The sequence below is a fragment of the Hylobates moloch genome, unplaced genomic scaffold (genome assembly GCF_009828535.3).
Source record: "Hylobates moloch isolate HMO894 unplaced genomic scaffold, HMol_V3 SCAFFOLD_11, whole genome shotgun sequence".
Lineage (NCBI taxonomy): Eukaryota > Metazoa > Chordata > Mammalia > Primates > Hylobatidae > Hylobates > Hylobates moloch.
Window position 1 is genome coordinate 96,827,357 of NW_026652286.1, and position 27,328 is coordinate 96,854,684.

The following is a 27,328-nucleotide window of genomic DNA, read 5'->3' on the forward strand; positions in this document are numbered from 1 at the left end:
ATAGATTTCAGTAGATTAAAAACAATTATTCTTTGTATTTTTCTTTATTGATTGTATCTTTACAAATTCAACATTAGCACATTTCAATATAAAACATTAAGTTGTTTTATCAGAACAGGGTCACAATCCAGACCCCAAGAGAGGGTTCTTGAATCTTGTGCAAAAAACAATTCAGGACAAATCCACAGAGTAAAGCAAAAGCAAGTTTATTAGGAAAGTGAAGGAGTGAAAGAATGGCCACTCCATAGGCAGAGCGGGACATTCCCAAAAGCAAAAGGAAGAATGTGTCCACCTTAGGTACAATGCTTGTTTATATATAAGAAGCAAAGCAAAACAATTGTGGGGGAGGTCTACTGTTACGGGATCTTTGGGGTGTCACTTTTCTGACCGGAAACTTCTGTGGCCAGTGGCGCCTTTGCTTGAGATTTGCTGGGGCCCACTGGGCTCATTCTGCCTACTTGGCCTTGCAGGCTGTGCTTGGCTCACGCTACTGGCCTTGATCCCATGCCTCCAAAGGGTGAGTAAGATGGGAGCGGTGAAGGGTATGTGAGCGAGCGTGAGGTCTGGCCACTGCACACAGTCAGACAGGCTGGTTGCTGCAGTGGGGTGGGCAACTCCAAGTGCCGGCATGGGTGCTGGTTCTTTGCAAGGCTGTGGCCAGACCAGGTGCACTGCAAGCAGCTCCCACAGTGGGCACTGGGGACCATGGTGGTGCCTGGAAGTTTGGAGATTACAGGGCCCCAAAGCGGGAGTCACAGCCCTGGTTCTGGGAGCTCCCAGGTCTGGGATCCCCAAAGGGCCACAGCTCTTCTTTCCTTCTCTTCGCCTGCAATGTAGCGAGCAAGCAAGGGGCATGTCAGCCCTGTTTGTGTTACAGCTCTTTTAGCTTTGCCATTCGTTGGGTCACGAGTTCTTGTCCTGTGACTAGGAAAAGTGAGTTATGCAGACAAGTGGAGGGTGAGTAAGAGGAAGAAGAGCTTTATTGAGCTATAGAACAGCTCAGAGGGGACCTAGCAGAGAGGGTAGTTCCTCTCTGCTACAGAGGTCATCTCAACAAGTGTTGAGGGTAGCTCCTCTCTGCTGCGGGTCCTCCCATTGTTTGCAGCTCCAAGCAGAGAAGAGGCTCTAAAGTGGGTGGCTCCTCTCTGCAGCAGGTCATCCCATTGCCTCTGCAGCTCTCAGCAGAGAGTGTAACTCCTCTCTGCTGCTGGTCATCCTGTCATCTCTCCATCCTTCGATCTACTCTGCTATGGCTGATCCCAGGGCTTTTATACACCTCAGAGGAGAGGAAGTGTGTGCCAGTTGGTCCATGGGTGGCCATGGGCAGGCCTGGAAAAGGCACCACAAGACCCCACTCCATCAGCAGCCTGGCCCCCAGCCTTCAGACCCTCCCTGGGGGACCTGCCCCCTTCCATCCAGAAGCCTTTCTGCCTCCTGCCACTGTCCATGGCGCCCAGGCTGCTAGCCCCCAGGGGCACCTGCAGGCCAGCACCTAGCTGCCCTCCGCCCCCCACCACTCAGCTTCCCCCATACCCAGCCTTTGTGCTCCTGGATGCTCAAAATCTGGAGGGGGCCGAGGCAGCAGGGGGCTGGTGTATCAGTGCTGCCCACAGCGTGGACACTCCCGGCTACACCCAGCCGGGCTGTGACAGCTCCAGGTTTCATTCAGCCCCAACCCTGCTCTGAGATTGGAGTGGGTGCCAGGAGTGGCGAGAGGCTAGGCAGTGGGAGCAGACAACTCTGAGCCTTCGCGGGAGGGCCTTCCAGGTCCCCGAGGGTACAGACAGCAGAGATGCCAGGGTCCTGTTCCTGGGAGGGTGGGGCTCCCCTGGCCTCCTGGAGCTTGCAGGCAGCCCTGGCCACGTCTCCTCACAGCCTGGGGTAGGGGTTCCGGATGCTCTGCCTGCCCCTCAGTGCCAGATTGTGCTGGAGGGTAGCTTGGCCCAGCCCCATTGCGGTGGCCCTCAGGGTGGCAGGCTTTGGGGGCAGGGGGAGAGGGTGCTCCTTCTTGTCCTTGTCCCTAGCTCCCACCGGCTCCGTGGAGGATGGCACTGCCTCAGGCCCAGCTCCACCTCCTCCCTGCACCCTCCCAGCAGTTGCTGCAGGTGAGAGCGGCGATGGGACCAGGGTCCAGAGCAATGGAGGCTCCGTGCCTGGGAGCGGGTTCTGCCGGCTGTGGCAGGATAGGGGTGGCACAGTCGGCCGCCTTGGGGACACAGGACATAGGGGACCCACCACCGCCACTGCTGCTCCCGCAGCAGCTCCTGCCGCCACCACCCCCGCCTCCTTGCAGCCGGAGTGATGACAGCGGCTGCTCCGGGCCACCCGCAAGCGGCCATCACTACAAGGGATTAACCGTTGTGTAACTACTGTCTGCCACAAGAATCTCGAGTATTATCTTTAAAGTGAAACTTATTCTTACACTAAAAATGTTTTCCTAATATATTGGGACACCAGGATTATTAATCGTTGTGTAACTACTGTCTGCCACAAGAATCTCTATTATTATCTTTAAAAATGCTTTTGTTCCTAATGTATTGAGACATCAGGACATTTCCTGGGTATGTTGTTTCCTGGGTCTGTTTGGTAAACCTTGTTAACCTGTTCCCTTCACTATAAACATCCTATGACTTAGAATGCCTGGCCTCTTGGGAACGCATCCCAGCAGCTTCCTCATTTTACCCAGCCCCTATTCAAGAGGGAGTCTCTCTGGTTCCAACACCTCTTACAGTTTTGAAAAGGAAAAAATAATCCTCTTGAATGAATCTTCTGATAATTCTCACCTAATGTGATTGGAATCTACTGAGCCTACTAGATGGAGCTGGTTGAAAGAGAGGGGAGCTCTATGAGCTCCAGAAATACTTTAAAAAATAAAAATTAGAGAACAAAAAGAAAGATTTCCAAGGGGTGATATAAAATAGGAATTGGAGGATGGAGAAACAATAGCACACCTACCTCTAGAATTTCATAAAACCAGGATATAATACCTAGAGAAAATGCTGAAAATTATCAATTTTTAATTTTCTTTATTCAAAAAAAATCTTTGTATGTTACTTCTGGGTGATTCTCAGAACTAAATCTTCTGGTTTAGTAATTTATTTTTGTTAGTCTGATATTCAGTTATCATGTTAAAATTTTTGCTATAATATATTAATTTTATAAGATTTGTATGGGCATCTTGTCATATAACTTTTGCTTGCCCTGTTTCAGTATTTTCTATTTTTGTTTCAAAATAATATTTTTCCTTTTATGGCCTCTTTAACATTTATATTTTAAATTCTTTTAGATGCTGTAGTCCATCTTCTTTCTTTTTCTCTTTCTTTCTTTCTCTCCTTCTTTCTTTCCTTCTTTCTTTTTCTCTTTCTCTTCTTTCTTTTCCTTTCTCTCTCTCTCTCTCTCCTTCTTTCTTTCTTTTTTTGAAACAGGATCTCACTGTTGCCCAGGCTGCACAGTGGCACAGCTCACTGCAGCTTCAACCTCCCTGGAATCAGGTCATTCTCTCACCTCAGTCTCCCCAGTGGCTGGGACTACAGGCATCTCCACCACACAGCTAATTTTTGTATTTTTTGTAGATGGGGGTTTTGCCATGTTGCACAGTCTGGTCTCAAACTTCTGGCTCAGCCAATCTACCTGCCTTGGCCTCCCAGAGTATTTGTATCTCTTAAGCTGTAAATTGTTCTGATTTCAGAGTTTGTTGTGTGTGTTTTAAGAGTGTTCGTTTCCATACATCTTTTGATCATAACTCCTGCACAGTTCTCATTTGTGAGTCCCTCCTGGATTATTCTCCAGCACAACCCCTGACCCTGGTGAGGTGTTGCACCGGCCTCACAGCCTGCTTGGCTAGTGGATTTCTGCTCCAGCCTTGCTGGAGCAGCTTTGGTCTTCAGTCTCAGATGGGTGGTGTTGGTGCCCTGATTCAAGATCTTCTGGGTTTTTTTCATAGTTTGTGAGTGGCATAAACGACACTCAATGTGCCTATTTCCTACTGTCTCACTCAACGGCAGTAATCCACATGGGGGACTTCTGTTGTGGGGACAGGGTTCCCCACACACCAAGCGACCAATCAATTCTGCTGCAGACACTAGTTGGGTGTCCTCCAGTTCTATTCTGACACTATCCTCCTAGAGATAGCATCAGATGCCACAGGTTGAGGGCTCAGTCCCCAAGAAAGACTGCCCTCCCAACCCCCCACTACTTAGGCTCCAGTCACAAGTCAGGGCCTCTGGAAATTCTGGCGTAGGGTTGGGGTTCCTGCAACCTCCTTTTTGGGCTCGATTATTTTGCTAGTGGCTCATAGAACTCAGGAAAACAGTTTTTATACTTACCAGATTATTTTAAAGGATTCTACAAAGGATACAGATGAAGAGATGTGTAGGGTAAGGTATCATGGAAGGGGTGAGGAGCTTCCCTGCCCTTCCCAGGTACAACACCCTCCAGGAACCTCCGCGTGCTCAGCTATCCAGAAGCTCTCTGAACCCTGTTTTCTGGGGCCTTTTATAGAGGCTTCATTGGATGGGCAAGATCAAAGCGTAGGCAACCATGTAGAAATATGATTGGAAAACAAAGGTATGATCTAACACTAATAGACTGAGTGGGGAAACCTCGCAAGTCCTGCCTGTTCAGATTCCTTTTGGCCTCTCTGTGCCGCATTCCATCCTCCTGGGTACAGGACAGGACCCTCTCTGGAATGACAGTTTTATGACCCCAGATCAGAAAGGCAGGGGAAGATTAGAGTCCTGCTTGGGCTGGTGAGAAGAGAGCAGGAAAAGGCCAGAGAGATTCTGTTTTCCGAGGCCTAAGTGCCCCAACATTATAACAAAAGACCGTAACTAGAGTTATGGGAGTTATGAGCCAGGAACCATGAATGAAAACTTATATATTTTTTATATATAAGATATCACAGGCCGGGTGCGGTGGCTCATGCCTGTAATCCCAGCAGTTTGGGAGGCCAAGGCGGATGGATCATCTGAGGTCAGGAGTTTAAGAGCAGCCTGGCCAACATGGTGAAACCCTGACTCCACTAAAAATAAAAAAATTACCCAGGCGTGGTGGCGGGCATCTGTAATCCCAGCTACTCGGGAGGCTTAGGCAGGAGACTCACTTGAACCCGGGAGGCGGAGGTTGCAGTGAGCAGAGATCATGCCACTGCACTCCAGCCTGGGTGACAGAGCCAGATTCAGTCTCAAAAAAAAAAAAAAAACACACAATAGAGAATTATTTTTTTCTTGTTTTCAACTGTAGTTAGTATTTATTCCATTTTCACTGTAATTTCTCTATGTTTAGAGAAAGAGATCAAAGTTTTAGTACACACTCTTTCTTCTAAAATCAAGTCCCATTTTTTCCATGATGATTTCCTAAGGTTTTGATACTTTTATTTTTCTAACACTCTGCAATGACAAGTGGTAAACTCTTTGGAATTAAAAGGAGGTGGCACGTGTGACTCATTTGAACATAGCTACACTGGGAATTATGTGTCTTTTTCATATTCTCTGCCAAGGAGAATAAAGCCTAGGTGAGAAAAAGTGAAAAGTGATAGTTGGGGATAAAAGTAGACAGCAGACTGATTCTATAGGCCCTGTAAATAATTAAAATGGATGCATAGCAAACAATGTCAGGAACGAGTAGACGCAAGGGTATTAATGAGTTGGAGGCCAGCATGGGTCTTCAGGAACAGAGCACTGGAAAACATAACAACTGTGCTCTATCATGCAGCTGTGAGATAATGTGTTGTGTGTCTTAAGGAGATAAGAGGAAACTGGCCCGCATCTCAATTCAACATTCGGTATTTGACAAGATATCTCACTTTCCATCTTATTATCACCTATCACTGAGGACTTTTAGTGCCCTTAATGCCACTTAAAATTAGGTACATTTTCATTTCTGACCATTTCTCTGGTTATTTCATTCCTATGTAGGTTTTGCTAGAATAATTCAGAGTTCTTTGGAGATTTGCTTCTGTTGACCCAATAACTGTCATTAGCAGGATCTTATATTTTACCCTTCCCTAGGTAGATGCAATCTAGTTTCCACCGAGAAACTCTACTGAGAATCTTCTGACTGGGTCCTAGGAAGAGCAAGAGATGGCATGGGAAATCTAATCCTGAAGTTCTTTCCCCATGTAACTCTGCGTTCCTAAGGCCACAGTATAACCTAAGCTTTAGCCTTCCCTCCCTGTTGTTGGGTCATCTTTCCCAGGGACATAACAGAAAAGGCTTTATCTAATGTCTTTTCTCATTTACCTCCCTGGAAGGTGTCCCTTCAGTACTGTGTGTCCTTCTTGCTGCTGCTGAACTCTGTCATGCTCTCTAATCATTTCAACACCTGGCACCCCTGGAGAGACTATGGAGGAGAGAATGCAGGTGAGCTGCCACCAATGGAGCTCTGAGGTTATCACAGCCTGATAAACGAACTCACAGGACACTCTCAATCCAATACGGCACTGATGTAGTTTAAGACACTGATGCAGATGAGAAGCACAACTGCACAGCATGTGTACTTCTAGTGAGAATTCATAAAATATCCCAGGCACAGCTTCCAGACCCCACCACTGTGTGGACCGTGCTTGTTTGTAAAAGGTGAGTCAAATATGTGAGGATTCTTCAGCACAAGGAAGCTGGCATTGCATATTAATCATGTAGATCCTTCCTGGGCATGTGACCTGCTCTGTTTCGCTGCAGCCCATCACATTAATTACATCATATGGTAAGGAATCTCAACAACCAGGTTCTGTTGCTCTCAGTATCCTCAGAACATTGCACAGAACTTGGCAACCTTTAAAATATGCCTCATTTATGATCAGTTGAGCAGGTTCTTCATCTAGGTAGTGTGATCCATTTGGACATCTCTGGGTCTGTAGATGAGTTTGACGGTCCAGCTGATGAGGCCTCTCCTTTCAGTGAAACAGACCGCACTTCCCCCTCATGTTTATTTTTCTTTATTCTTCACACTATCCCCCAGGGTTGTGAATATATACCAGATGTTTTAATAGGTGTGATACAGAGAATTCTATAAAATATATACTGCAATATTGTTTTTTTCATGAAAAATTCACCCAAGATATTAAACCCTTTGCAGAATCAGATATGGCCAGTTTTTAATCTTGCTTCATTCCCTTCATGCCCACCCTTTTCTATAACAAGTAATCAAATTTCTAGAAAGCCTAATCCCTACCTATGAGACTGAATTTCACCCTGACCTTCATCACGCTACATCCAGCGGCACTGACTTCCACCAGTTTGTTTCAATATTCCTCTTTGCTACCTATGAGCTACCTGCTTAGCCTTACAAATCTCCCATGGGAAAACATTAATTTTCAGAATCAGTAAAGCCTGTGTTGACGAGAAGAAACATATAGTTTAAGCTGGGATAATTTGCAAGATTGCCTCTCTCGCAATGGAATTAGTGTCTCACATTATTGGTCAGAGCACTATCAATTTCTTTTCTACATTCTCCCTTTCAATTCTGCCTCCTTATTGTATATAGAAATAAGCAATAGGCTTAACAGTGAGTCACACACTTTTCAATTGCCTCCTACTGGATGCTTTGACATTTTGATTAAATCCTCAGGCCAGCAGTTCAGTAACAGAAGTCAGCATGCATTAAAAAAAAAAAAAAACAATATTTTATTTAAACAACATTCCTTGAATTTTCCTCTTATGAATAGAAAAAAAAAGCTGGATCAAAGATAATCTAAGATAATTCTCACCATATGAACACAAAGAGATGCAATATCATTATGATAATTGAGGTGAATTTTTCTCTATATGGCTTAGCTTTATTCCAAAAAAGGAATCCTGCCTTATCGAGAAAATCTTAATTTTTTGTTCATGTACAGAAATTGAAAAATGTTTAATTTTGAGTAAGCTTTCTTCTAAAAAATGTTTAGATTCAGTGTTCTGACATAAGGGAGATTATGATTTTTAGTGGATGTTTTTGCAGTGATACAGGCTGTCTTCCAAGGCTTCTTCCATAGAAATCAGAAAAGAACCAAAAATTGTTTACTTTGCAGGCAAATCCAATGATAAATAGCAATTTAATATCTGCTTTGCGCATAAGCTATATTTACTTTAAAAGCATGGGTACTAGCAAATTTTCATACTAAGATACAGGGTTTAGGAATGAAGTTAAAGACACATTACTATTTAATGCAAAGTTTTTTTGAAAGCTGCTAAGAAAAGAATATTCAAAATTCCTTTAGAAGTTCATCATCTTCTCATTTATTTTCATGAATAAAGTTTGTTCTTTAAATATTTTATTTGAAGCTTATTTCACACTTTCGTTTCTCAGGCTAGAGATCAAGGAGTTCACGGAGAGGGTCACACACAAATTTGGTCTCTGAATCACAGAATCGCAGAGAGCTCTCAGTCTGAGCTTCTGTCCATGGCCACAAAGAGTTGCAGACTGGTGAGCAATGCAGGTTGAGAAAGCTCCATGAACACTGTCTGCAGAGATAATTTGTGGTATTTCAATTTCATTGCAGATATAAGATATGGAAATAATGGAAGAGAGAAAGAAAGAGAGAGAGGACAGAGAGAGAGACTGAGAGAGAGAGACCAGCATAGGAACACCTACCCTCTGGGCTTAGTATATGCTTGCATAGGTCACAGTTTGACTTCAGGAATGTGATGGGAATGATAGCCATAACTTCTTTGGCACAGGATTAGGGTAGCTGCCTAATAAAGCATCGGGAGATTGACATGTAGCTAGCAGCCTCTCCAGGGCCCTGTGGTGAGCAGTATATACAGTTTGTGTGTAATGGTGTGCATACCTTGCAGTGGATAACCAATGGCAATAAAAGGGTGGCACTGTGTCAGTGAATGCAAGAACATCTCGGGGCAGTATAGGCAAGGAAAGGAGAAAACATGGACAGCAGAACCCTGAACATGGATGGCTCATTTCTGCGTTGAAGGTAAAGCAATCATTGAAGACAAACTCACTCGTGCCAATCACAATGATATTTTTCAAAGAAAAAAATACATGCATGATGTGTGAAATCCCAAGGAACAAACAAGGGTCCTGAATATAACATTTCCCAAAAGGGTACAAAATTTACAAGATATAATCAGGATAATGAAATACAATCTCCAGCCCTCAGCCATTCACAGTAACAAACTCAGACATCACTGTGTGATTTCTCGTTTTAAAGTAGAATTGACACAGGGTATCAATGAAAGGAATATTTTGCTTAAGGTAAAAATCTTTCTAAACAAATAGCCTTTACGTACAACAAGTAGAAAAGCCATAAAAAACTGTTGCTAATTTATAACTTGGATTGGCAGGCATTCTTTTTTTTTATAGTATCTGTCTCTAAATTGCACTTTCTAATTTCAGATAATCCTCATTAGCACCCTTCCCAGAGGAAACTCTTTGAATAGAGTCATTAGTTTTTCCATATGTTTTCACCTTATAAATCTTCATGAAACCAGCAAATCACACTCTTCCCTATTCTCCCACCCTTAGCTTCTGTCTCCCTCTACATACCATGCTGACCTCTGTGCTGATCTGATTTTATTAAAACTGCAGACTCTTTCATGAGATGAAGAAAAATGCATAAGGAGAAGACACGCATTTTTCCTACCTCTAAACTCACCTCATCATATAGGAGCATCAACAGATTAGAATGGCTATCATAAAAAAGATGAAATGTAACCAGTGTTAGCAAGGATGTGGAGAAAAGGGAACCCTTGCATACTGCACTACTGGTGGGAATGTAAATTCATGCAGCCATTATGGGAAATATAGAGTTACCACATGATCCAGCAATTCTACTTCTGGGTATGTATCCAACGGAACTGAAATCAGTATGTTGAAGAGATATCTGCATGCTCACGTGCATTGCAGCATCATTCACAATGGCCGAGATATAGAAACAAACGAAGTATCCATCAATGGATGAATAGATAAAGAAAATGTGGCATATGTACACAATGGAATACTATTCAACCTCAAAAAGGGAGGAAATCCTGTCCTTTGCAACAGCATGGATGAACCTGGGGGACATTATGCTAAGTAAAATAAGCCAAGCACAAAAAGACAAATAGTCCTAGATCTCACTTATAAATGGAATCCAAAAAAGCCAAACTCATGAAGTAGAGCTTAGAATAGTGGTTACTGGGGCTGGAGTGATGGGGCTGGGGATGGGGAGGGTGGATGGAGAAAGGAGAGGCGTTGGTTAAAGGATACAACGTTTCAGTGAGATAAGAGGAATAAATTTTCATAATGGAGTGACATGGTGACTATAGTTAATTATAACATATGTCAAATTCACTAAAAGAGTAGATTTTAAATGTTCTTACCACAAAGAAATGGATAATTATGTGAGGTGATGAATATGTTAATTAGCTTGCTTTACTTTTCCACAGTGTCCACCTATATTGTAATACCACATTGTACTCCATAAGTATGTAGGATTACTATTTGTTGATTAAAAATAAAATAAATAAATTGGAAAGGATTATGGAGAAGATAAGAACACTGTCTCAGTGAGAACACATAATGACTAGGAAGTGTCTTTATTAGGATCTACAGAAAAAGAAAAGTCACTCACAAAACATCTCATCAGATTTTTGTAGATATCCTGGTTTCTACTTACTTTTGCTTTAAAGGAAACAAATCTCTCCAAGTATTTGAGAGTTTAAATAAATTTGGCCTTCTTTTGGAGATTTGTTTTTCCTGTAGTCATAGTTTCTATTATGGAAAGATTAACTGTTCTTATTATAAACTTTGGTGATAATAAGACTCTTAATTTTGGAATGAAACATGGTTATGATGTCTTTGTAAAATCAGTTTTAATTGGAGACCATGTTTGCTGTTGTCAAAGCTACTGAGTTGGCCTGTGTCGTAGTATAATAGTTATGATCATTTTATATAATTCTTTCTTGTCCTTCCAAGGCTAATTTCAAGTTGCTTTGTATCTCTGAAAGCACATAGATTAATTTTCTTTGGCATCATAGTTAATCAATAAATGTTTGTTAATTGACACTGGCCTATGAATGTATTTATTAGTAATAGTTCATTACTTTATTGACTACTTATTATTGTACTAGGTGCTTAAGGCATTGTACTAGGTGCTTAAGATTTACAATTTCATTAAGAATCTCATAACCTAGCTAAGAAGGAGAGGGAATTAAATAAAATAATTAAAAATTACTGCTTTAGCTCTGAGCCAGCATTGTGATGTACTTAATAGATAGTACATCATCCTGCCAATATCCACAGGAGGGGAGGTGGGAGGTGTATTATTCAGAGCCAAAAGGGAGGAAACTGAGGCTCAGGGAGTTCAAGTAATAGGCCAATGCTATACAGTGAGTAAGAAGTGTTTCTGGGTATTCAACTCAGGTCTGCGTTCCCCACAGCCTCTAAAGTATGCTGCTGAAGGAATTCCATCAGTAACTCACAAGCTAGAGAGAAATGAAGGAGAAATCAACTTCTCCATTGGGATTATGGAAGAGACACCATTTGAGAGCAGTCTAGATTGAAGAGTTTAGTAGAGGTTTATCAAACATTCTTCATCCCACAGCACAGTGTGTTTGAGAAGCCACAACTCAGTTTCATACACGGGCATGTGAACAGAAAGGCCTGCATGATCTGGTGATAAAGATTCTTACCCGATATGCTATAACATTTGTACTTCATCCTCCAGGCTGTGAAGAGTCACCAGTGAACAATGTAATCAGATGGTGTTTTAAAAATGTGTTATCATATGAATCAGTGTGGACAGGCAGCTGGACAGGGGCCGGTGCAGTGGCTAGGATTCCTTTTAAGAGGACATCAGGGTGTGATCAAGGTGTGAAACAAAGTGGGAGCAATTGATAGGGAGACTGGATGATAATACAAAAAAGATTAAAAATTAGAGTAATGGAACTGAATGGATGATCGGTCGAGTGGAGTGTCCAAAGGTAGAGGTGTGCTCTTAGTTTCTGACTTGGGCATCTCAGCATGATGTAAAGTCATTATTCTGAAGATGGAAGACAGAAGGGAAATGCTAATTTATCGCAGGCAGTAGCACATCTTGAGCCTCATTAAGAGGCTCTGACAACTGATAGATTACCTTCTTTGTAGTGTGTTCAGCATGAAGCTTAGGTTAGTATGCACTTTAGAAAGTATTTGTGATGCTTCATTATACATATGAGGTTGAGGTTAGGAAGAAATTTAAACATGGTTACTGAATTCTAGTTCATAAATCCATTCACTTACCTATAAGCAACTTGGACTGTAGGAAGCACCATAGCAACCTGGGAATAGAATGATGCTATAACGTATGCTGAGGGAGCCTAATCAGTCACCTTTCTGCCCACTTCCTCGTCTCTGTGTACCAAATATTGATGAATAGAAATAAAGATCCAATTGGATCAAAATGTTAGTATCATTAATGATAAAACTGGATTAAGAATGCAAGGGAAAATCCTATCTCTCTTCTTCTAAAGCCTTGGAACCAGCAGCATCTCAGATTGCCTTCTCCACTGCTGGGGGAAAAGCACGACTCTGACTTCAGCCAGCTTGTTGCCAGGCAACCCAGGGAGAGCTGCGGGAATCAGCCAGCAGGATGCCCTGCTTGGCTGTCTTCAGAACACAGTGTACATTGATTTAATATCAAGGACACACTTCACTCTCAGCCAAAACTGCATTCTCTAATCTATTTCTCATCACAAATTGTCTAGTCATAGCATTCAATATAGCCCAAAAGAAAAAACAGTAAAATGAACATTCACAAGTGTTAAAATATGCCAAATAATATAATGCCAACAAAAACCGCACACAAATATAAATTCTAAATATGAATTTTTCGTATTAAATTTTCAGAAAGTAAATACAAATATGAAATATCCTTTTGTCATGTATTAAAGTCCAAAGAATTACAAGTCCAACATTTCTCCCTCCACAATTTTATATTCATGTTACTCTAAGGCTGAGTACCTTATTTGAGGCCACAGGTCCTTCTTCTGTGGCTAACCTCTAGGCTTTCTCTTGATGAAATAGGGTGGGGCTCCTTTTAGTACTTCCAAATTTGAATGCTCCAACTCAAAGGCTGTTTGTTAGTTTCCGCTTTCCCAAGTGGAAATATATGAATTTCACAATACCAACCTAGTATCTAAAATAGTAAAAAAACAATAAAAACATTCCTAGCCATGTAGTAACATTTCAAGCAAAATAATATTCCCAGGACCCAGTACGTGGTATAATTTCAACCAATGGCTACTGCAAAAATTATATGAGAGAACTAGTGGTCTGGAAGTTAGGAGTGTAACTTCTAGAGACAGTATGAGAGAAAGGAGAAAAATCTTGATGTCATCCTGTCCGGATACTAGTCAGTCTGTGCAGGTTGCCTGGAACCCATAAACAGTGAGTCTGGATTTAGAATTCAACTGCCGGTAATATCTTATTGAGAGATTCATATGGTATTAGCCTGCCATATCCTGGGAAATAATTTACCTATAGATACTTCTTTCTCTCTTTGGTAAATAAATGTCAAGTATTCCTGTTTTTATGAAACATTTAGATATTTACAGCGGTGACATCATAGTCTCCAAGTTTTACTGAAGGCTCCCTTCTTCCTTTGATGTAAGTTTCTTAAAGGTAGGGCCCATGTTCATTTTATTCACCTCTGTACTCGAAGATCCTAACTATGGTACAGAGTATGTCAACAAATAAGTGCTGAATAATCACATGCAATTCAGTATATGCTTAACCTATTAATTTCCAGTCCTTTTGAGCCTTGTGTTTCTGACACAGCAATTATAAAGGAAGTACAGTTATTCTAACTCATAATCAGGGGACCCTACATTTATAACTCTGCAAGCCATGTTTATGGTTTTGTATTCTCTCCAGACAAAATCTCCTTCATTCTACAGAGGTTTTTTGCTCTATGCTCGGTTGTATCACACCCTCTTCAGTGCTCATCTTCTACAAATGTCCAAAAACTGTTTAGGGGTCTGCCATTTAACTTATTGCCCACTTAAGTGAGTTTTAGACAAGGTTATTTCGTATCATGTGCTGAAGGTGATAATTTACAGAAAACCTTGAAAGTAAGATTTTAACGAACAAGTAAATCACGTTTTAAAAATGTTCTGGGCCGGGCGCGGTGGCTCACGCCTGTAATCCCAGCACTTTGGGAGACTGAGACGGGCAGATCACGAGGTCAGGAGATCGAGAGCATCCTGGCCAACATGGTGAAACCCAGTCTCTACTAAAAATACAAAAAAATTAGCCGGGCGTGGTGGCGGGCGCCCGCAGTCCCAGCTACTCGGGTGGCTGAGGCAGGAGAATGGCGTGAACCCGGGAGGCGGAGCTTGCAGTGAGCCGAGATTGCGCCACTGCACTCCAGCCTGGGCGACAGAGCGAGACTCCGTCTCAAAACAAAACAAAACAACAAAAAAAAGTTTTCTATTCCCAGTGCACTTGACTTAGGCCTTTTGACTAGTATAGAGTGCAAGGCAATTATGTTTTGTAGAAACTGAAATTTTTAAACAGCTTTGGGTGATGTAAAGGTATAGATTGAAATAAAGTCCTGATTGAGATGGACGTTGGAATTCTTGATGTGATTTCCCAAGAACTCTGGGAAACGGATTCATTTTCTAATTCTGCAGCACCTAATTCAGAAATGTTTTCATAGCAAATGCTGTAGACTGCAGAGACTGAAAGCAGTGGTTTAGGACTTTGTGACGGCGTGAGTTTACTGTGCACTCTATTCTGTAATCATATTGTGTACTTGTATAATGCTGAGATTGACGAGGTATAACTGCTTCTGGCTGAGGTATTTGGCAACACGTACATACAGGAATGGTCAAGCCATATATTCTAATGTACAGTCTGAGGGGAGTGAATGATGTTTCCAGACACTCTAATGTAAACTTATTCATTCCTCTATTCTCATGAACAGCCCTGTGTTCAATGGTGAGATTTGGGTCCAGGGAACTTGCATCTCCTGTCTTGAAAAATGTTGGTGATCTCTCTATAATACCGTGTCTCTTCTTAAAACAAATAAATCCTGTTATTTGCTTGACTGTCGTTATTGCCTAGTATTTAATATTTAATATTTACAACTGGCGGGTACCAAGCAAGTGAAAGAGGATTTTTTTTTTTATCTGTTGGCTGATTTACAACGGCTTCCTAACCCCCCTCCCTCCCAGGCTTCCCATAGGCCATTTCTTCCTCTGTCTGTGCTTCCATTTTTCCAACGATGTAAGTGATTCTACAGTTATGAGACAGCCATATGGAATCACAGAATTAGTATTTCAGAGTTGGAAGGTAACTTGAAAGTCATCTAGTTTAGTGGAAGGATGTCCCTTTAATATTTTTTACATCTCCTCTCTTAAAAAGGGATATTCCTCCTCCGATGAGAGATAATATCCTAGTATAATTATCTTCTCCCATGATTCCAGCTGACAGAGCAAAAAGATTGGTATCACGTGGTTTATTCAATTAGTTACAGTGTCATTTTGATATAAATAGAGGGAGAGATAAAGATCTTCTTTATAGTAGAAAACCAATGACCAAATGTGGTAAGAATAATTAATTTGGAAAGTTATTATTTGGCAATTATAATAATAATTCAGACAAGAATCATCTATGGACGCTAAAACCAGCAGATAAAATTGAGAAGTAATAGGATACGTACATACTTGCAAAGTTTCCATCCCTCCAAAAAATCATTATTAATTAGGAAGGTAAAATAACAGCTTTATGGTTGAGTAGTCTGACAGACACTGCCTTAACCAAACGATAAAAGTTAACCTCACTAGTAATGGAACAAATTCACAGCAAGCAGCTCCTGATATAATATACTAGAAAGAACACAGCGTCATTTCGGAGTTGGTTCTGTCAAAAACGTATTACCTGAATCTAATCAGGAGAAAACATTAGACAAACTCAAACTGATGTATGTTGTACAAAGTACCCATCTTAAAATATTCAAAAACAGTAATGTCCTGGAATACAAAGGACTCAGGAACTATTCCAGATTTTTAAAAAAAGATAAATAACATTATGCAATATATAATCCTGGACATTTTGTGCTTTAAAAACATTATTAGAATAATTGGGGAAAGCTAAAGAATACCTGTAGATTAGATGATAGTATTGTATTCATATTCATTTCCTGGTTTTGATAACTATATTATAGTTATATAAGGGGACACCCTTTGTTTTAGGAAATAAACTTTAAGTAAGATATGGGGAAAAGGATCACATGATTGCAACTCACACACACACACACACACACACACACACACATAATATTGGGGGAAGGGGTAGAGAGAGAATGAGAGAGAGAAGGAATAAAACAAATACAATATGCTGATAATATTGGAAATCTGAGTAACAAATATACATGGACTTTATATTACCTTTTCAACTTTTCTGTAAGTCTGAAATTAAGTCTTTAAAAGTCAATTTGATGAAACGTGTAGGAATGCTTTAACAGAAAAACTAGAAATTATTTCTTTTGTGTTAAATTTTTTATTTTTAAAAACTTTCAGTGTTTTATATTAGAATAAATAAATATTCTGACTCAACAGATACATTCTTACAATAAAATATTTATTTTTATTTAGTATATTTATTGCTGTTATGACTTGTGCAAAGATTAATTAAACTTATGTTGCATCAAGGTTATCCATAAATTTCTCACTTGGCGTTATAAGTTTGTGAAGTAAAATGAGAACTGAACCGAAAATCAGAAGACCTGGATTCTACTTTTGGTTCTTCCATTAACTAAAGAAATTTCTGAATCCAGGTGCTTCGCCTGTAAACCTGAGCCTTGGATGAAAAGTGAAGAAACTGGGAGAGAAGAGCTGGAATGACATTTTAATGCACATTAGAGGAAACTGTCAGGGAAAAATTCAAAGAGATTTTCTAAGCCATTGTAACTTTACAAGTGATTATTATTTTTTAGTATTGCCATCTGTTTCTTTGTAGTGACAAGTGGCAACATGCTTAAAACAGAAGTGTGTATGTGTGCATGTGTGCATGTTAAAAGACAGAAGAGTGGAGGTTGTGAAACATATGGCTGTTTCAGCACTTGCCTGCCAAAAAGAGAAGACCAGGAAAGAAAACATGGATATTAAAGACAGGAGTGACTGTTACGTGTCTTGGTTAACAGAACATTGAAAATTACAACAACTTTGCTGTAATGGATAGTTATTACCTGTTTTGATGTCTATATTAGAGAGATAAAGGGAAATAAAGCCATTATTTGCATTATCTTTTAACAGTTGACATGTTTAATATTACAATCCAACTATTACTTATCTGGAAGGAACTTCAGTGTTACAAAGACTTCTTGAAATTGAATAAATAAGTATTTTATTTCTAGATAGAGTAACTATCTAGATTGTAAATAAAATAAGTCTATTTTATTTCTAGATAGAGTAACTGACTACCTGATTGCTTGTGAGGTACACTTATGGTTATCTCATCTTAGAGGCTCTTACACAGCACATCACAAATCACCGGTCACCAATGTGCCTTCACTGGGGCTCATTTAATATCTTTTAATAGCTCACTGCAGGCTCAGTGTGGTGACTTACAGTTTCCATTTGGAGAACTGATGTTCAATCACCTGTGTTGATAGGAATTGAAGGTAAGAGGAGGAAGGTAATAATCATTCCATTATGAAGTACTATTTTAGCTCTAAATACAGCTTTCTATTTACTTTTCTCTTTCTTTCCTTCCTTTCTCTTTTCTCCCTTTCTTTCTTTCTCTTTCTTTTCCTTCCTTTTTCTTTCTCTCCCTCCTTTCTTTCTTTCTTTCCCTTTCTTCCTTCCTTCCTTCCTTCCTTTCTTTCTTTCTTTCTTTTTCTTTCTTTCTCTCTCTTTCTTTCTTTCTCTTTCTTTCTTTCTCCCTCTCCTCTCTCCCTCTCTTCCTTCCTTCCTTCCTCCTTCCGTCTTTCTTTTTGTCTATCCTTTGCTTCTTTACAAAAAGGACTTCACGTAGCTTAAAAGAAAAGGCAGACAACTTGGAAGCAAAATATAAAAAGAAACAGAAAACAAAACCAGGAAAAGAGAAACTTTCATTATAAAATGTAACATTATTTCCATAAGCAAAATTTACCTACTTTTTCCCCAGCATTATGGAACACAGAGATTAGAAGAAAAATAAGTTATACAGATTGTATTATGAGAAAAAAAGAAATGTACTCTTTCTCAGGTGGACAAATTTATTATTGCTACCTGAATTTCAATGAAAATTCTAACATCGGCTTTCTATGACAGACACAGAAATACATCTACATTCCTTTTTAAATTAAATTTAATTTTTTTTTGAGAAAACAGTACACATAACCTTCCAGGGATTTAATAATACAAGGAAAATATATATATTCCAAAGGAATCCGTATGCTAGAAAAATCTTGAAATCACACAAGACTGAATACTAGAAGGATTACCTTAAACAGTACTTAAGTTACTTTGAGTTTTAATATTGATTGGCAGAAAATTAAATATTATAATCTGCAGTAAAGTAGGATTTTCTGATTTCTTTCATTCCTTCCTATATATATATATAAATGCACTTTTAACAGGGACTATGATAGGAGAAAGCAAATGTGTTCTCTTAACTCTTTCAAAGGTTTAAAGAACAAAGAAATGTTTGGAGTGAAGGTGTGTGACAGTGGTGTTAACAGAATCCTTACTACAAAAGAATTGAGCCCATGGAGGTTGCAGTGAGCTATTATTGCACCACTGCAATCCAGACTAGGTTACAGAGCAAGACCCTGTCAAAAAAGAAAAAGAAAGAAAGAAAAGAAACAAAGGAAAGAAAGAGAGAGAGAGGGAGAGAGAAGGAAAGAAAGAGAGAGAAAGGGAGAGAGAAGGAAAGAAAGAGAGAGAGAGGGAGAGAGAAGGAAAGAAAGAAAGAAAGAAAGAAAGGGAGAGAGAAAGAAAGAAAGAAAGATGCAATGTCTGCTAAATTACTCTATTAATTACATTTAATTATAGGCCGGGCTTAGTGGCTCATGCCTGTAATCCCAGCACTTTGGAAGGCCGAGGCGGGCAGATCACTTGAGGCCAGGAGTTTGAGACCAGCTTGGCCAACATGGTGAAACCCCAGCCCTACTAAAAATACAAAAATTAGCCAGATGTGGTCCCAGCGACTCGGGAGGCTGAGGCAGGAGAATCGCTTGAGCCCGGGAGGCAGAGGTTGCCGTGAGCCAAGATCACACAACTGCACTCCAGCCTGGAGTGCAGCAATTACACATTATTCCTTATTACTATCTTTAAGCCCTCCAAAAGTCAAAAAAATTTAATTCTAAAGTATAGGGAAATATACCAACAGACAGATATTTTAAAAGAGCGAGATTAAGTAGTAGATTGATTCAGAGTACATTTCATTTCAACATACCTTGGCAGCAGCAGATGGGAAATTTTCTTAGGGTGTGGAGAATCAAACTTTAAAATGAAATCAAAATCTTAAATCCAGCAAAGCTTTAAATGTTCTCATTTATTTCCCACAGCAAAGCTTTTCTTGGGAAATACATTCCTCAGGGCTGATTTTACATCCTTATTCCTAAGGCTATAGATTAGTGGATTCAACATTGGGGTTACCAGATTATTCAATATCTGAATTATGGCACCAAGCAAGGCACTGGGATTGGGTTGTAGATCGATAATGATGACTGGCCCATAAGCACAAAGGATTGCAGTGAGGTGAGCGCTGCAGGTGGAGAAGGCTCGCTCCCTGCCCTCTGCTGAGCGGATTTTTGATATGGAAATCCCAATGCAAGTATAGGAAACAAGGATGAGAAAAAAGCAAATGAGAGACAAAAGACCAACATTTGTAAAACCTACCCTCTGGGCTAAGGATGTGTCCTTACAGGCTAGGGGTAACACTGAAGGAATATCACAGAAGTAATAGCCCACCTTGTTAGAGCCACAGTAAGGTAATTGGAAGGTGAGGGACGTTAGGATCATGGCATGGACACAGCCACTCATCCAGGTCCCTGTGGCCAACATAAAGCACACCCTGTGGTTCATGATGACCATGTATCTCAAAGGAAAACATATGGCAACAAAGCGGTCACAGGCCATCACTGTGTAGAGGAGACACTCAGTACAGCCTAGGAAATGGTAGAAGAAAAGCTGGGACACGCAGCCTGCATATGAGATAGCATGGCTGTTCCCTGAAAGGTAGAACAGCATCTTGGGGGCAGTTGTCGAAGAGAAACCCAGGTCAAAGATGGAGAGGTTTCCCAAGAAAAAATACATAGGAGTGTGAAGTCGAGTGGAGGAGATGATAGCTGTAAGAATAAGCACGTTTCCCAAGAGGATGCATAAATAAAATGAGGAGAACAGGAATAAAAGGGCTGTCTCTAGGCTCTCTGTCTCAGGGATTCCCAGAAGGATGAATTCAGTCACCATTGTGTGATTTCTCCTTCTTGGGGAGGAGTCAACTCTTGGGTGTCTGTGAAAAGAAATATGTAGTTAAATTTAATATGCATGTAAATTACCTGTGTTTAGATCAATGAAATGGAAAAGAAGCAAGAGATCTAGATAGTTACAGAGGAATGCTTCCTGGTAGAATCATCTTGGTCTGCCTGCTTTGCTCTGTACTGGATATCATTCTGCAGTGGTTTCTTTTCTTGTTTATAACTTTTTATTTTTACAGATTTAAGAGGCACAAGTGGATTTTTGTTACATGAATATATTTTGTTACATGGATATATTGCCAAGTACTGAAGCCTGGGTTTATAGCATACTCATCACCCAAATGGTGTACATTGCACCCAATAGGTAATTTTTCTTCCCTCACCACCCCTTCCCACCCAAATCGACTTTTAGAGTTATTCCACTCTGTACGTCCACGTGTGCCCGTTGTTTAGCTCCCACTTATAAGTTAGAAGACTGCAGTGCAGTTTCTAATTGCAGATGCCTCTCATTTAATAATTTTACCAAGAAGCCTTGCACGACTAGTCTTGTAGCTGCCATTCTTCATATTTACCATTAAATAGCATAAATTATATATGCTCTAAAAGGACAAATGTAAATAATTAATGTCTTCATAACAAACAAGGTCTCATCCAAATTTCTTACATTCATCTAAGAAAATTTTATTACAGTAATTCTCCAAAAGTTATTTATAATTCTGTAAGACATATACAAAATATAAAGTATCTTTCCCTCATTGTCTCCCTGGTCATGAGGGTCAACAGTGAGCAATTATTCAAAAGAAGGATCTCAGATAGCTCTTAATGAACAGAAAATTGCAATAACAAGTTCCTTATCCTCTGCAGTCACGTGAATTCAGTGCACGTGAGTAACCGGTAGACTTCATTTCTGTCTCCAAAGTCTGTAATTGTCTAACCAGACCCAAGTTAAGCCACATCCTAACTTTGTGGCAGCAGAAGGTACAGGGGTAGCAGTAGTAAAGACTCCTTTCCAAGTTTCATACTTTAAAAAAATCTATATATTTTTCTACTTGTTTTAATTTTTTTTGACGGTGAGATCTATAAATTATAGATCAACCCGTATATTCTATTACCTAAGATGATTCCTTTTCTCTCTCTTTCTTTCTCTCTCTCTCTCTCTCTCTCTCGTTTTTCCTGGAGATTGTGAAGGGAGGACGACAGTGAAAGCCAAGATAAAAAGTGAAGGGCAAAATGTGTGCACTTACGTGGCAAACAGGGAACATAATTGGCTGCTGCTTGTTGTCTTCCTTTCCTTCCCTAGCAGAAGGAAGGTTTGTGCCTAAATCCCCATCAGCCTAGAGTCTACAAGTAGGTGACTTGAATTCTTTTTTTTTTTTCAATCACTTTCAAATAGAATGCCACAAATCTAAATATGCATCAGCTGCCTTACAGTAATTTCCTGTCTAACTCTAGGAACTGCAATCATTCCTCAATACAGGACATTTTAAATAACCTTGGTCTTCCCTGGGGTATTAATCCCTCAACTCAAGGAACTTTTTAAGCAAGGGAGCAATTAACTACTTGGTATAATTACACCTTAGAAATGAATGAGAGAAGAGAAGAGAGAGAGAGGGAGAGAGCAAGAAAGAGAGAGAGAGCCTGATTATTATCATTTCCTTTGTAAAATATACTTCTGTGGAAGAATATTTTTAAACATTCCTTTGATGCATATATCCACGTATTTATTGTGTATTTTTATATTTACTGCTTTTCATGTGTATATACTTTTTTTTATAAATAAATTCTACCTTATTTTCCTATATACTATTGACAGAATTGACTATTGCAAGCAACAGTAACTGGGGCAGCTTAGAGAACTAAAGAAACTAGGGGAAAACTAGGCCCAGGAAGGGTGGGAAGTAGGCAGCTGGAGGAACCTTAGCTGTTAGAATTCATGGAGCAGCCTCAGGGCGCCGCCAATCAGCTGGTTCTACCTCAGCTGCCTTTGCTTCTGTGTGCCTCACCCCAAGGTTCGAATCTGACTTCCTTGGTTGAGTCACATGCCTATCTCTGTGAGCAGGGTACAGGCTACGGTGGGATGGAGATGGGCAGTTCTCCAGCGGGGAGTAAAAGGGGCTACTGCCAGAAGAAAGACGGAATAAATATGCTGGGGGTTCAAACATAATGATAAGCTATCACTTGAAGTATCTGTCCTTATACTACCTGACATCTATTAAAGCTTCTGAGTTAAATACTTTCAATACTCAATACATATTAGGGGTTGAGGTGGAATACAAACTTCCTCATTGAATACATTCTTTCATTTGTTTATTTATATATACATTTACCTTAACAAATGTCGAGTGCCAATCACCTGTCAGCATTGATTATTTGCCAGGAGAGAGAAAGGTTGGGGGTGGGTGAGGTGGGTTAGACATTGTCTGTTTACTCAAAAAACACATAATCTATCTGGAAGAAAAGTCTATTTTACAGTTTTACTTAAACCTCAAAACTCTGGTGAAGTCCTCTACAGATGAGGAAAGTAAAGGTCAAAGAAGTTATCACTTTCTTAACTTGGAGGGAGTTTAGATTTGGTGTCTTCTTTAGGATTTTGGCCATAAAGTTTCAGTGTTTAAGGAATGTTTAGGTAGTTGCACTATTCCAAATACATCTGGAATTTTTATATGAAAAGAAAACTGTTTTGCTGCACATCTAGCAAATGATAAAAGAGTAGAAAATTCAATAATTCTGCCATTCTATTTATCTTTGATTATTTTTAATGTTTTGAAACATGACTAACTAGAAAAAATATTTTGTACAAAAAAAAGAGGAAATAAACTTTTAACTAGCAAGTAACATCTCATGAAATTTACTGGTCTGGTAAAAAATGTATTCAGGGAAGTCAAATGCCATGGACTATTTTAGATCTTCAAATAGAACGTTTTAGAATAAAAATGGCATGTGCTAAATTAATGGGATGGTCACAGCAAAAACACTCATGTTCTACGTTCCCAAAGGTCAAATGTTCTCAGTGACAATACCTGTTACAGAAGAAATAGTGATCAGATCACGGCAGGAAAGACTTCAATACAGTAACTAAAATGTTTTCTGGTCAGTCGCGGTGGCTCACACTTGTAATCCGAGCACTTTGGGAGGCCAAGGAGGGTGGATTACCTGAGGTCAGGAGTTCAAGACCAGCCTGGCCAACATGGTGAAACCCTGTCTCTACTAAAAATACAAAAAGTAGCTGAATGTAATGGCTCGTGTCTGTAATCCCAGCTACATGGGAAGCTGGGGCAGGAGAATTGCTTGCACCTGGGAGGTGGAGGTTGCAGTGAGCAAAGATGGCACCATTGCACCCCAGCCTGGGCAACAAGAGAGAAACTGTCTTAAAAAAAAAAAAAAAAACAAAACAAAAAACCCCACAAGTTTTCTTATTACTGCTTACAGTTCAATTATCATAAGTAACAAAAGTATCATTGCAAGTTGTATTTTGTCTGCATTTTAAAGCAAAGGTTCAATGTTTGATCAATTTTCGTGTTAAAAGTAGATTCTATATGTGTCTTGAGTATGTTAAATATTTATATTTAATAAAATTTAGCTTTATTTTAATTGACAAATAAAACTGGTACATACTTATGGTGTACAACATGATGGTTTGAAATATGTATACGTTGTGGAATGGCTGAATCAAGCTAATTAACATGTATTACCTCACATACTTTTTTTGTTGTAAGAACACTTAAAATCTATTCCCTTAGCAACTTTTAAGTATACATTATTAACTATAATCACCATGTTGTACATTAGATATCTTGAACTTATTCCTTTGGTTTAACTGAAATTTTGTATCTTTCACCAACATCTGCCCCATTGCACCTGATAACTATTATATCTTTCTACTCTTCTGTTTCTATGAATTTCACTTTTTTAGTATCCACATACAAGTGAGATCATGTGGTATTTGTCTTTCTGTACCTGGCTTATTTCACTTCTCATAATATCCTTCAGTTTCATCTACACTGTCACAAATGACAGGATTTCCTTCTTCTTAAAGGCTGAATCAGCCAGGCACGGTGGCTCACACCTGTAATCCCAGCACTTTGGGAGGCCAAGGTGGGTGGATCACGAGGTCAGGAGATCGAGACCATCCTGGCCAACATGGTGAAACCCCGTCTCTACTAAAAATACAAAAATTAGCCGGGCACGTTGGCGTGTGCCTGTAGTTCCAGCTACTCGGGAGGCTAGGGGAGGAGAATTGCTTGAACCCGGGAGGCAGAGGTTGCAGTGAGCCGAGATCATGCCACTGCATACCAGCCTGGGCGACAGAGTGAGACTCTGTCTCAAAAAAAAAAAAAAAGAAAGGCTGAATCATAGTTCATTATGTAGATATACCACAATTTCTGTATTTATTCATCCACTCATAGGCACTTAGAGATTGAAAGATTGGCTATTGTGAATAGTGCTGCAATGAACGTGAGCAAGGAGATATCACTTCAATATACTGATTGCCAAGAAATACAAAATTTTTAATTTTTGTTTCATTTAATTTTACACAGCAAAACCGTGTACTCAGGATTTCAATTTTCTTCAACAGATGAAAGTTACGTTAGGAAAGTTATCATGCAAAAAAAAATTATCCAGTGGGAAATTTAATTTTAGAAAAAACTAATATTCATTCACAAAGCCTTGCAATGTATATAGCACTGTGCGCAATAGTAAAGGTCATATAGACAACTAAATGATAACATGGTGTACTTGACCTAGGCTCTCAATATGGGACAGAGAAAGGGTAAATATTACAGAGAACTAGTGGGGGACACCATCCTTCTTCCCTTCTCTCCTGGCTTCAGCTTCCCCCTGTGACAGGTGGAATAAATCAGGTAGCTCTTGGGCCGCAGGTCCTGCTGTCTCCAATTCAGCCTAGAAAGAAGAGTCTCCACTTAGGCTTGGATTAAGCCACATTTTCCACTCAATTTCCGAGAGAACTTCATGATTGGGAATATTGAGATCTTGCTGACCTTTTCATTCTCCATTTGCTGGTGATTTCGATTTTCATTCTTTGTGAGTGAGAGCCTAGAAGTTAAGTAGAAGTTTGAGACCTCAAACTCGTGAATAGTCATTCCGGTAAGAAATAGGATCAATACTGTAGAAGAAAAGTATTAAAACTGCTAGAAAACCCTAGAGGTAGACAATAATAAATTTGTAGGGTTGCTGACCTGCTTGGTTTGTGATTTTTCTCTAAAAGAGCGTAACAGGGTGGGTGTGTGAATGGAACAGGCAGGTGAGCTCACTGAAGACTGGGCGGGAAGACATGATGGAGGGAAGGATTTTAGTAATTTAGAACTAATTATAATAATGTTTAAGACATCTGAAGCAGATAAGAAGCTAAGCAAAGGCAAAGGCCAGAAATGGCTACAAGAGGAGAAAAGTTTACGTGAACAAATTAGAGATTTTATTGAGGTCATTTTAGCCTTTATTAGGTCAAAAATTTATTAGAGCTACCATTATACACAAAAACAGCCATGTTCTGGTGAACAGGAACTAGCCATGGTCTCTGTCCTCAATGAACTTACAGTCTAGTAGAAAAACAGAGGCACTGGTCAAATAATCCTACATATATAAATGATAATTATTTAAGGTGGTAAGGGCTAGGAAGAAGTGCTGCAGATTGAAAAGCTATCATGGTAGAGTATTTGTATCCTATTCACGTTCCTCTTTCATATCAGTAAATTAAATATGTATTCACATCATGATTTATATGGCTAGCCGATGTTCCTTGAAGGTAAAAGAGGACTTCCCTGAGAAAATGTTATCCCAGCTGAGATCTGAAAGCGAAAACCATTCTAGGCGGGGGTAATAGCATGTGCAAAGCCTTCATTGGAAAGATGTAAAGTATATTTGAAGAACTTGAGGAGAGAGAGGAAAAAAATTGAGATAAAGCTTGAGAGGCAGAAAAGCGAATGATGACTAAAGGCCCTGCTCTTTAGAGATTGCGGTCTCTACATTAGGAGGCTTAAGAAAATGTAAGACAGTTTTGAGCAGCACTGAGTTTCGGTACATTGTGGAAGACAGAATGTGAAAGATAATTCTAGCTACAGTCAGGAGAGCAGTTGTGGGGAGCAAGAGCACCTTCAGGGAGACAAATAAGGAAGATCACTGGGCTATAGAATTTTGAGATACTTGGTCAGGAAAAAAAGAGGAAAGATAGTCACTAGGGCAAAGAAATGCTGTGGGGAATGTGTGTGGATTAAGGCCCTGCTTTAGCCTCGTGTGACAATGTCAGAACAAAGCTTCATTTTCTGCTTACGTTTCTATACCTGAATGTGCAGTACGAACCATACTTTAATTATCAGGTAAAGCCCCACACAGGTATCTTCTGGGAATATCCAGAGGATTAGAACCAACAGAGGATACTAACAAGATAAGAATGAGCATAATCGCACCCCACTCTGTGGGATTAGAATATTTTATTACAAATGAGTTTTCTCTCAGATGAGCTTTCATGCATCTGAGAGATTGAAAGGAAAAAAAAAAAAAAGTTGGGGTAAGTTTTTTTTTGAGGGGGGTGTGGAAGGCCAAATGTTTATTTCTGAAGTTTCATCAAATTTGCTGTATTGTGCATAGCTGCATGAAGATCTGAGATTCCCATTTACATCCACAAAGTAATTGTGTGGCTTAAAGAAAATTATCTAACATCCCTAAATCTCATTTCATCTTCTGTAAAATGATCTCACAGAACTCATATGTAAATTACATTAGATAATATATAAAAAGCAATTACGCAGTGCCTGGTGAGGAATAAGGACTCAATGAATGGTAGCTTATAATTATTACTCTAGGCAGATCTTCTGAAAAGCTACCTTAGACCACACTTCTCAAACTCTTTCTCTGCCCGCACCAAATGGAGGTATAAAAAATAAAGAAACAGTGATTTGAGAGGGTTCAACTACAGTAGACGTAGTTACAGGAAAAAGGAGATAACTAACA

General features: G+C 39.8%; 1 protein-coding gene across 1 annotated transcript; it reads right to left on the reverse strand.

Annotated features, from left to right (window-relative positions):
* Positions 1-19,430: 19,430 nt before the first annotated feature.
* Positions 19,431-26,680, reverse strand: LOC116476222 (putative olfactory receptor 10D4). Its single transcript, XM_032165903.1, has 2 exons — positions 26,649-26,680; positions 19,431-20,394 (listed from the first exon to the last, which is right to left on the reverse strand). Exons 1-2 carry the CDS (start codon positions 26,678-26,680, stop codon positions 19,431-19,433), a joined length of 996 nt encoding a protein of 331 aa, XP_032021794.1.
* Between the last annotated feature and the right edge of the window lie 648 nt (positions 26,681-27,328).

Bases quoted from the DNA above. Each gene is read 5' to 3' on its own strand.
- LOC116476222 (XM_032165903.1), bottom strand. From the start codon at position 26,680: ATGGTTCGTACTGCACATTCAGGTATAGAAAC. The intron at 20,395-26,648 runs GTAAGCAGAAAA...TTCTTTTCACAG, and splicing joins GCACATTCAGGTATAGAAAC to ACACCCAAGAGTTGACTCCT.